The following is an 11,261-nucleotide window of genomic DNA, read 5'->3' as shown; positions in this document are numbered from 1 at the left end:
GCTCCCACCTGGAAAACCCCAATAGCAGCCTGGCTGCTGCATTCTGCACTAGCTGGAGTTTCCGGGTTTGAGACAACGGCAGCCCCAAGTCGAGGGCATTATAGTAGTCCAACCTCGAGGTGACCATTGCATGGATCACAATTGCCAGGTCATCGTGCTCAAGGAAGGGGCGCCAACTGCCTGACCCGCCTAAGATGAAAAAATGCATTATGGCATTATATCCCACTGAAGTTCCTTCCCACCACAAATACCACCCTCCTCCACGTTCCATCCCACAATGTCCAGGAATTTCCCAACCTGTAGTAGGCAACTGTAGGGCCCATGCAAGGGGATGCACAAGGGTATGAAATACACTCCCTTTCTGCACATGCAGCTCTGCTGAGGGCAGGAAGGAAAGATAAATTTTAGCCAACCCCCTCCTTCAATTCATCTGTGACCCTGGCAATAATCTTTCCAGGGGGCTGCTTAACAGTTCATGGAGTAATAAAATACTGCCCCCTATACCCACACAACACATACACAACTGTGGAGATTTTCTCTGAGAAATAAATCTCTCATAATACAACTTTTATTGGAGGCATTTTCTTAAGGGGTGGAATCAGCCTTCCATATTGCTGTTACGTGCCTGTAATTGTAAAGTGCTATTGACATTCACCATGTTTTACAACAAATCACAGCAGAATCAAAAATGAGAACCTTCAGAGTTCAAGGTCTCAATTTTAACAGTCATACTTCATTCCATCCTACTTCATTGTCACCTTCATTTTACCAAGTTTCAGCAGAAAGTAAAGTCCTCTGTTACAATGACTGCACCACTGTTACATGAGCACAGACTACTTCTATATTAGGCCAGAGAACTGCATTTCCAAGTGTAATCCCATCAATTTAATCCCTATAAAATTGCTCCTCCTTCTTGATCAGATTCTAGCAATTTTTTTAAAAAACTAAAATAAAAACATAATTACACTGTACACACACAAAAAAACTAAACTCAACAGAACAGAATTATATATACAAATGTATAAAAGCTTGATTTTGTAAACTTGTTGGTATTGTTACAATTGTTATTTAGCTCCAAAAAGGTCCCACCCATGCTCACCATCTTTTAAGGATGCTTTCTAGACATTAAATATCGATGGATAGCAAGGGAACCCTTAAATAGGTGCTACATGAACCACACCTATTCAGGTTTCAGGGGATCTTACTTGTAAAGTGAGAGTGCTGATTAAATTCCTCCACTGTTTCCTCCCTTACTACTCTTTCATCCTTCCTACCACTTAATAAAAGATTCCTCAGAGGATACACTCTCTCTACCTCCATCCGTATAGCAGCTCTGAGCAATAGCAGCATTATAACTCTTTAGTTATCTAAACAGAAAGCTGAACCTCTCATATTGCCTTCAAGTTACTTAGGGAGAAATCACATGTCACAAGGACTTCATATCAAACATGCAATTTGGTGTACCTCCCAGGCATATGTGGGTCCAGTTCTGATTGGACCTACCCCCCCCCCCCAAATACTATTGCCCCCAATACCATTTTTATGTCCTGAAACTGCTTTGGGGCGAAACCCATATAAACTCTATTGTTTTCACAATGAAAAAATCTGAGGCAGTTTCAGGACCCAAAAACAACTCTTGAGAAGGAAGGCTGAAGCACCTTCTGAAAGCTACTATAGTGCACATGGAGAATCAGGCCCACCCGGTTAAAAAAAATTCCCATTGCCTGTGTGATACTAAGACCGATCTTGTGTCTGCCACTAAGACTTTAAGAAGCGAATTGACTATTGGACAGAAGGCAGGGACCTTAAGAAAGCACACTTTGAAGAAAATGGAGGGGGTGTATATAATGTTCTTTCCATACTTCATGGCAAACCACTTTGATAGTAACTGATAAACTGTAAGAAAAAAGACTATAAAACCATTTACTATAAGACATTCCTAAAAAGTACTAGGTCAATTTCCCTACACATACTAATGTAAGCCAATTTGTCGCACACCAGGAGACCAGAAATAGAACAGCACCAAAATCTCAGCTGTGTGGACAGCCAGTGTTTACCAGTCTGCCATCAAGTTTCTAGGACCCTGCTCTTTCCTGTAAAGGCAAACCAGAAAAGCATATGCTCCAGTGTTTTCAGAATTCTATCAAATATTCTACCTCAATTTAACCATCAAGTAGCAATTAACAGACAGAATCAGCTGTTTGCCCTCTTGTTGACAAATGTAGGTCAGTTGTTACTGCTTTAAAAACATTAAGCCATTGCCCCTGGATAGCAGGTTGCCATTTGGAGAAAGGATAACCAGGAGACTTCAAGTATAATATGCTATAGAAGCTTAAGGGGACCATTTCCATAGATCAAGAGACTCACACAGTTTACCATATAATCATAACAAAGGAGAGTTGGCTTCCTTCAATACCTGATGGAGTCTCCAGAGCAGCTTACAATCACCTTCCTTTCGTCTCCCCAGAACAGACACCTTGTAAGGTAGGTGGGGCTGAGAAAGCTGTGACTGACCAAAGGTCACCCAGCTGGCTTTATTTGAAGGAGTGGGGAATTAAACCCGGTTCTCCAGATTAGAGTCCACTGCTATTAACTACTACACTAAACTGGTTCAAAACACTTGATACTGGCCTATTTCAGCAATTCAAGTGAGCAGCAGATCCAAAAGGGTTTTCACACTTTTACTTCCAATTTTGTTGAAAGAACAGCAGCTATTTTTCTTCACAGAATTCCTAACTTCCCACTAAGTGTTAGCAACTCTGGTTTGCATTTATCAGAAGCAGTTCATTTGAAGTTCCAGGAGGACAGGAGGAAACAGTACTTAAGTTTGAGCCCAGGCAGTGTGCTTGGAAGCTGAGGAGAGTGTAGTTAGCTGACTGAAGAAGAAAATAATCAGCTAGGAACCCACCTAAACTTATAGCCTCCAGTGGCAGTCCTGAAAGTAAACGCACTGCCTTGAGGGAAAGCCAGTGTCCGGATGTTACTGTGCTCTTTGATCGATGTCCTGAAGGAGACCCCTTCTTCCAGGTCACTGCCACTCATATCCAGAGAGCTGCAGCTGTTCCGAGTCTGCAATCCATGGAAAGCACCATACATTTGGACTGTATCGCTCTCTCCACGGGGACGCTTTGGTCCTCTGTTTACATCAATGGACTGCAAGGCTAGATTGCATTTGTCGGATATTTCCTGCAAGATTTCATTCACTTCTGTGTCAGCTGCTTGGTTATTGTTGGTCATTTGCAGAAGACTTCTCTTATTTGGGCCATTGGTGACAGAAACATCTGTGCTGTCTTTACACTGAGGTATAATCAATTTCTAAAAAAAACACACACAAAAGTCCTCTAAGTTTTGAAGTGCATTTCAACTACTCTCCAGCTGCTAGTGTGCATGTTTAAAAAGACTAAAGTGGGACTGAAATACACATGCAAAGAAAGGTTAGGATACAATAAACTGTAACTCAGTTTTCCTACATAGACCTGAAATCCACTCAGAAACCCAGTACAAGCATAAGAAGCCATGTTGGACAGGACCGGATCTACATGTTTTTTGAAGGGAGGCAAAATCAAAAAATGGCACCCCCTTATGGGCCATTCTATGTTATGGTCCCATAGAATACAATGGACTCCATACCCAATTTGGCACCCCGCCCCCCGTCAGCGCCCAGGGCAAGCGCCCCCCTCTACCCCCCCCCCCCCAGATCTGGTCCTGATGTTGGATCAGGCCAATGGCCCATTCAGTCTAACACTCTGTGTCACACAGTGGCCACAGCCCAGGTGCCATCAGGAGGCCCACCAGCAGATGTCTTCCAATTGTTGCCCCCAAGCACCAGGAATACAGAGCATCACTGCCCCAGCACATTTTAAAACTACTAGTTTCTCATATTTAAAAAAAAAATTATACATCCTACCTTTCTTCACAACAGGGACTCAAAGAGTTGTTATATTTTCCTCCACAACCACTCTGTGAGGTAGGTTAAGCTGAGCATGTGTGATTGGCCCAAGTAAACTTCCATGGAAGCGTTTCATTCAAACCTGGTTTTTCTGGATATTAGTCTAACATTCTTACCATAACACTGGCCAATGTTTACTTTTTGAATTGCCTGCCCTTTCTACTTTTCCATACATGCTCATCAACATAGATCCAGATGGGTAGCTGTGTTGGTCTGAAGCAGCAGAGCAAAGTCTGAGTCCAGTGGCATCTGACTGAGCACATATGAGGCAATTAAGTCATTCCCAGTGTTATTAGGACCCATCCTTATACAGAGAATGCATCTCTGGGAAAATACAGAGTGGATTTCTATCACCACTTTGCAACATAAGCAAATCTTTATGATTTAAGAGTCTGAAAGCTACACCTTCTAATCTTGGAGCAAAAATTAAGACATTAATCACTGAGAAATACAGCTTGACACTTACATCCAGCACAGATGCTAGCTGCTTGGCTTGGCTGGCCAGTTCCTTGAGCTGGATATTTCTTTCCTTTAGACATGCAATCTCTTCTTGCTTTTGAGTAAGTGTCACTTGGAGCTGGTGGGAGATAAATGTGGACTTTGCAGTTTCACAGAGTTTTAGGAAGAAGGGATTAAAGCAGGCCTGTACCACCTGTGATTCACCAATTTGTACAGAGCTAATATAATACAGCCAGTCACTTGACAGATGCTCAACAACCCATTGCTTACAGTTGTGGATGAACATCAAGGACAAGAGGCTTATCAAGCTCTTTATAAGCCATCATGCATGATTAGTGGACTACATTCAAAAGAATTGAATGGTGCATGTTTGTCTAGGTGCTCACCTGCCTTCATATCAAAGGTACTCATTTAACCTTCTAAAGGCATTTCTGCTTGGGATTATGGGGCACTTGGGGGTGTTACCTGTGGCTCAACAAACCAGTGCAATCCTAAACAGCTGCACCCTTCCAAATTCATTCATGTAAAAGAACTTTAGGATTATATTGTTAGAGCTCTAGAGAAGGAAAAGGAAGCAGTTTCTTTTCTTTGGAAGGAGAAGGTACAATTTGTTCCTAAATGTGAAAACACCTTCTCACATCAACAAAAAAGAAACCTGCATACCACTTCACTATGGTTTGCTGTACTTAAGCATCAGCCCAAATAGCCCAGCTCAGCCCCCATGTGTCAGAGCTTGGGCACTAAGCAGGGTCAATCAACAATTAGTACTTGGATGGGAGACCACACCAAGGAAGACCAGGGGTTCTGTGTAGAAAAAGGCAATAGCAAACCACCTCTGCTCATCTCTTCCCCGGAATGCCTGGAGACAGGGTTTGACATGAGTTGATTGTGACTGAATGAGTCTTTCTTCTTCTTGCTGTAAAACCAGCCAGTCTTTCCAAAGGAGTGGCTTAAGTTTAAGTCTCATCTCAGCAAAAGGCAATAGAATTCCAGCTCCTTAGCCTTAATTAATCAGACCACTTGCAACTCACTGTGATCCACATTTATTCAGACGCTGTTCTTCTTTGGCTCAATGGATCTTTTTGCTAAAACAGACTGGAGTTTTATTGTGAAGCTAATCCAGCATAGTTTTACAATTGCAAAGAGCTCAGCCCAGAGCATAATTTTTTACTTTAAATTTATTTGTATAATTCAAACAACTGTTACTATTAACTGGAAACGAGTATCACTGAACCCACTTGCTCCTGGTAAATGCGCAGTCTCACCCTCTTTAAGTCTAGGTCCCTTGTATTATTAATAGCCTGCCTTTCTCACTGAGACGTGAGGATTACCCAGTGTAAATCAATGCAACTTTTCCCCTTTCCTTTTATTCCCTTAGAAGCTTATTGATTCATAAATCTTGAGCAATGGAAAATACTTATTCCTTATATTTGGATACAAGGGCTAAAAGGACTGATACAAGTTTGCAACTGCTAAGCATAGTTCCCTCTAAGCTGGGCTAGGGGATGCTGGTGCACAATTTTTTAAAAGGCTGATCACAGATTTCTGCTTCTGTCCAGAGATACTGCTTCAGCCCAGTGATAGTTCCTCCTCTGTTATACTTGACCTGTAATGCTGGTTGTCATATTTTACTTAAAAAAAAAAACCCAAACCAATGTAAACTGCAAGTGCTGGTATGTTTTCTGAGGCTCAGTGCAAGGCAATGGTCCAAGATCAGGTCTACCAATGTAGTGGATGAAGGTGGGCAAACCTGTTCTCTGGAGGCCAGATCTACCAATTCAGTGAGAAGGGAAGGAAAGACAGGTTACCAATATAGTGAACTGAAGTAGATAGACTGTTCTCCAGAGGACAGGTCTACCAAAATAGTGAAGGGGGGGGGGCAGTAAGATTTGACTTGATTCTGTTTTCTCTTATAATATTTAAATTATTCTTGAAAAGCATTTATTCTGTGATTACAGGGTTATGGAATTAATCTTCTAAAAACTAACTGATGAGATAGTCAAATGTAGATTTGCAACTTTAATGCTACTAGCTTCTTTTGCTCATGAGGTAGAATTTCTGCTCACAGCAATATGGAGCTTATTTATTTATTTATTTATTTATATTAAGATTTATACCCCGCCCTTCTCACCTAAGTGTCTCAGGGCGGCTTAGAGGGAACATTGCTGCTAAAGTAAATTTAGTATCCTTACCGCTAAGCAAAAGGACCAGGACTTCTGGAATATAAGGGGACAATTGGTTAATCAAAGGCTTAATATAATGACTAACCAATATAATATTATTATATTGACTATATAATGACTATCAATATAATTAATTAATATAAGGGGACAATTGGTTAATCAAAGGCTTAATATAATGACTAACCAATATAATATTATTATATTGACTATATAATGACTAACAATATAATGACTAACTAATATAAGGGGACAATTGTTAATCAAAGGCTTAATATAATGACACAAGCCCCATGGCGCAGAGTGTTAAAGCTGCAGTACCGCAGTCCTAAGCTCTGCTCACGACCTGAGTTCGATCCCCGGCATAGCTGGGTTTTCAGGTAGCCATCCCGAGGTTGACTCAGCCTTCCATCCTTCCGAGGTCGGTAAAATGAGTACCCAGCTTGCTGGGGGGAAAGTGTAGATGACTGGGGAAGACAATGACAAACCACCCCGTAAAAAGTCTGCCGTGAAAACGTGAAAGCAACGTCACCCCAGACTCGGAAACGACTGGTGCTTGCACAGGGGACCTTTCCCTTTCCTAATATAATGATCTCTTATATTTTAAAAAAAAAAACCCTACATTTGACCAGGGCATGACATGATGTATTAATTCTATTAACAAGGGTAAATTCTGTTGGAATAGGGCCTTTTCAAAAAATCTCCCCTGTAAAACCATTGTTGGTATAATATTCAATCTTGCAAACAGGAAAGCTCTGCAATATCATGGGATAGTAAGATAGTACATATAGGGCAGTTATTGATTTTGGAAAAGAAAGACCAAAAGATAGGGATGAACAAACTGTGGGCTAATCAATGTAACCAATATAGCATTACACCAGCCCCGAATGATGTATAAAACATAAAACATTAAATCCAACAATGCAGAAAATGGTATTATATAAATTGTAATACAAAATACAAAAACAGCATATAACATACAGCAAATAGAAAATACTTACTATACACAGTGGCGTAGCACACAGTCCTGCGCACTTTTATAGTGTCTTCCTGAACCAGTTTGGTATATTATAACCTTATTCCCTTTATAAAAGTGCTCTCCTGAGCAGGGCCAGCCGTCTGGCACCCTAGGCAAAGCTAACTGCTGGTGTCCCCCTGCACTGATAATATCACTAAGTCACATGAGGGCACCCATTTTGGTGCCTACAGAAGGCTGGCACCCATTACCTAGTTGACCTACTGGCCCTTCTCCTGCGTAAATCTGTTTTACATAGTTTGTGGGAGGACTGAAGTGTGGGAGCCTTCCTAAATTCCTCTTATGCAGGCTGTTCTGCAAGGCAGGAGCCACAACAGAGAATGCACATGTACAGGTTGATTATTGATATTTGTGTCTTATGTGACTTGTAGATAAGCAGCTATTCAGAATGATTTGACACAGGGGTTTTTTTGTACCTGATTGTTTTCCACAAGCGCATCCCCCAGGGCTTTCTGATTATGATCAGCTAGGTCTTTCCAATACTGCTCAGCAGAAGGGATGTTTTCTACATTCATCTGAGACAGAGGATCCTCTTGGGTAGGCAGAGGAATGCATGGGCTGAAGGCTTCATCATCCACAGGGAAAGAAAAATCAGCAGAATCCAGCATAAGAGATGATGGATCTAGGAGAGAGTGATTAACAAGAATTAAATTGGACACCTGAGAGACTGGGCTGCTCTTATTCACAAGGAGGGGAACAGTAGCCACCCAATGAGCTACAATACTCAGATCTAGATTTTATACATAGCTTTATGCTACAGCATGATGGAAACATTTTTCTAAAGAGGCTTAGCTTGGAAAAGCCACATAAAGGCAGTAAGAGCAGCTTTCTCTCCAGGCAAAGAGAGAGAAGTGGCACCTGTTGAATTCCTGATTTTTGTGCAGCTATGACAAACACCTGGTACGTGTCTGTGCACCAAATGTTTGTATGCACACATTTGCTTAAGTCTAACTGATTTCATCACAGCTTTTGTTAAATAAGCTGTACACCAGCTCACAGTTACCTGTTGAGCCAGGTGTTTAGAAGCCGCTTTCTTTGAAGGTGCTCACCTGGTGATTTTAATATGAAAGTATTTAAAAGTCTGATAAGAATGCAAAGATGCAATCAGATGAATCACCAAACATAATGCATGAATGCTGAAATTATTAAATCAGCCAATTACAAATATTTTGGTTTATTAAAATGACAACTATTGTTAATTAACATTGAATAAAAAAACAAAATCATTTAGTATAAATAATTCAAAAATCCACAGAGGACATTTTTCATTTTATAAGAGCCCCCCCCCCTTTTTCCCCTGGCAGGTGGAAGGAACACCTCCTCTACCGCAATCAGAAATTAGCTAAAAAGAAGGAAGGATCCGCTCTCCCTTCAGAACATACAGTAGTTTAGGCAAATATAAACGTATGCAGATACAATCACTTAAAAAGTTAGCCACCTAAATCCCAAAAGAATAATCGACCAGGCAACAGCCTCAGACATCCTGTGGACCTATGCTTCCTTCCAACTAAATTCAATGGGATCTATTTTCAAGTAATACAGTATAACCATTATATGGCTAATGTTCAAAAACAGACCTGGACTTTTTACAAAACGCGATCCTGCCCTCCTAAGATACTTACCTGATATGAAGCTATCCACGACATCGCGAAATTCCTGGAAATCAAAGTCGGGCTCCACTTGAAAGCAGGGGCTCTGAAAGACACCGAGACGATATAACCAGTTTAAAAAACAACAATTGTAACAACAACCACCTTTCCCGATCCCATTATTCTAAACTTATTTCCATCTTAACTTGATGCAAGTCCTCCACACACCTGGAAATCCACTGGCCAAGCTGGATAATGGCAAGAGCAAGCTTGCACTGCCATTACGGAGATCGATCAGCAAGGGGCGCTAATAAATCAGTCACTACCTGCACTGTCCAACGTGGGCGCACTCAAGAGAAAAAAGGCTGCTAAAACCATCGCCGCCTCCTTTTAACGCTTCCCGTTCAGATTCCCTCTCGCGATCTGATTGGCTTAGCGCTGGAACCAATCACATTCCTCCGGCATGGGCATTCCTGTGATAAAACGTTAACTCGAGCCACTCGCTGTGCTCTGGCGAAGTCGCCAGGAGAAAATGTGGACTGAAGCTGACGCGCTCGTGGTTATAAACAGGCTACCCACCGCCGCCGGGGAAGGAGGCTTGTGGATGGTGTTCTAAAGTTGAACTGATGGGGAAGTGTCTCAACTGCGACTGTAATGCAATGCGATGAAAAACTGAAATACATTTCCCCACATAACACTGCACCCCACCCCAACAAAAGGGAAAAAGGTAAAAGTCGGATCTACACGGATCTTCATGAATTCATATGATTTTTACATTGAAATGAAATCAAACCACTTTAATCCTATAGATCCTGTCTTAGACTATAGGCAGGACCACAAAAATCATGCCTCCACGAATTCGTGGCGCCTCAGCAATGCAAAAACTGGCTTCCAAAGCACGGATCCTCATGAATTCATATGATTTTTATGGAGAAATGAAATCAAACCACCATTATGTTGTAGATCCTGTCTTAGACTATAGGCAGCACCAGAAAAATCATGCCTCCACGAATTTGTGGCGCCACAGCACTGAAAAAACATGTTTCCAAACCACGGATCCTCATGGATCCTCATGATTTTTGCTTTGGCCACCCCAAGATAACCAGCCAATCACATATCATGTCCATGGGCAGAAGTTGCACCACAGAAATCGTGGATCCACGTGTTCGTGGCAGCGCCAGGGACCAAAAACTTGCTTTTAGACCACGGATCCTCATGGATCCACATGATTTTTGCCTTGGATCCCCCCAAGCCATCCATCCAGTCATATATCATGTCCATGGGCACAGTTTACACCACAGAAATCATGGATCCACGGCTTCGTGGCAGCGCCAGGGACGAAAAACTTGCTTTTGGACCACGGATCCTCATGGATCCACATGATTTTTGCCTTGGATCCACCCAAGCCGTCCATCCAGTCATATATTAAGTCCATGGGCACAGCTTACACCACAGAAATCATGGATCCACGGCTTCGTGGCAGCGCCAGGGACCAAAAACTTGCTTTTGGACCACGGATCCTCATGGATCCACATGATTTTTGCCTTGGATCCCCCCAAGCCATCCATCCAGTCATATATCATGTCCATGGGCACAGCTTACACCACAGAAATCATGGATCCACGGCTTCGTGGCAGCGCCAGGGACCAAAAACTTGCTTTTGGACCACGGATCCTCATGGATCCACATGATTTTTGCCTTGGATCCCCCCAAGCCATCTATCCAGTCATATATCATGTCCATGGGCACAGCTTACACCACAGAAATCATGGATCCACGGCTTCGTGGCAGCGCCAGGGACCAAAAACTTGCTTTTGGACCACGGATCCTCATGGATCCACATGATTCTTGCCTTGGATCCCCCCAAGCCATCCATCCAGTCATATATTATGTCCATGGGCACAGCTTACACCACAGAAATCATGGATCCACGGCTTCGTGGCAGCGCCAGGGACCAAAAACTTGCTTTTGGACCACGGATCCTCATGGATCCATGTGATTTTTGCCTTGGATCCCCCCAAGCCATCCATCCAGTCATATATCATGTC

The 11,261-nt window shown here is 42.3% G+C and overlaps 1 protein-coding gene across 1 annotated transcript; it reads right to left on the bottom strand.

Moving 5' to 3' along the window:
* Window positions 1–532: 532 nt before the first annotated feature.
* Window positions 533–9,580, bottom strand: MCIDAS (multiciliate differentiation and DNA synthesis associated cell cycle protein). The gene is made up of 5 exons (XM_060236438.1): window positions 9,442–9,580; window positions 9,247–9,319; window positions 8,041–8,246; window positions 4,416–4,526; window positions 533–3,315 (listed from the first exon to the last, which is right to left on the bottom strand). The coding sequence occupies exons 1-5, from the start codon at window positions 9,493–9,495 to the stop codon at window positions 2,893–2,895; spliced, it is 867 nt and encodes a 288-aa protein (XP_060092421.1). The 5' UTR covers window positions 9,496–9,580; the 3' UTR covers window positions 533–2,892.
* Window positions 9,581–11,261: the final 1,681 nt, after the last annotated feature.

This window comes from Heteronotia binoei, chromosome 4 (assembly GCF_032191835.1).
Source record: "Heteronotia binoei isolate CCM8104 ecotype False Entrance Well chromosome 4, APGP_CSIRO_Hbin_v1, whole genome shotgun sequence".
Lineage (NCBI taxonomy): Eukaryota > Metazoa > Chordata > Lepidosauria > Squamata > Gekkonidae > Heteronotia > Heteronotia binoei.
Note: the sequence above shows the minus strand (reverse complement) of the source record. Positions and strands in the feature narration are given on the sequence as shown.

Coding starts and splice junctions, on each gene's coding strand:
- MCIDAS (XM_060236438.1), bottom strand. CDS start 9,495: ATGGCAGTGCAAGCTTGCTCTTGCCATTATCCAGCTTGGCCAGTGGAT. Junction 4,527..8,040: donor CGCTTGTGGAAAACAATCAG/GTACAAAAAAAC, acceptor ATCTCCCACCAG/CTCCAAGTGACACTTACTCA. Junction 3,316..4,415: donor AGCTAGCATCTGTGCTGGAT/GTAAGTGTCAAG, acceptor TGTTTTTTTTAG/AAATTGATTATACCTCAGTG.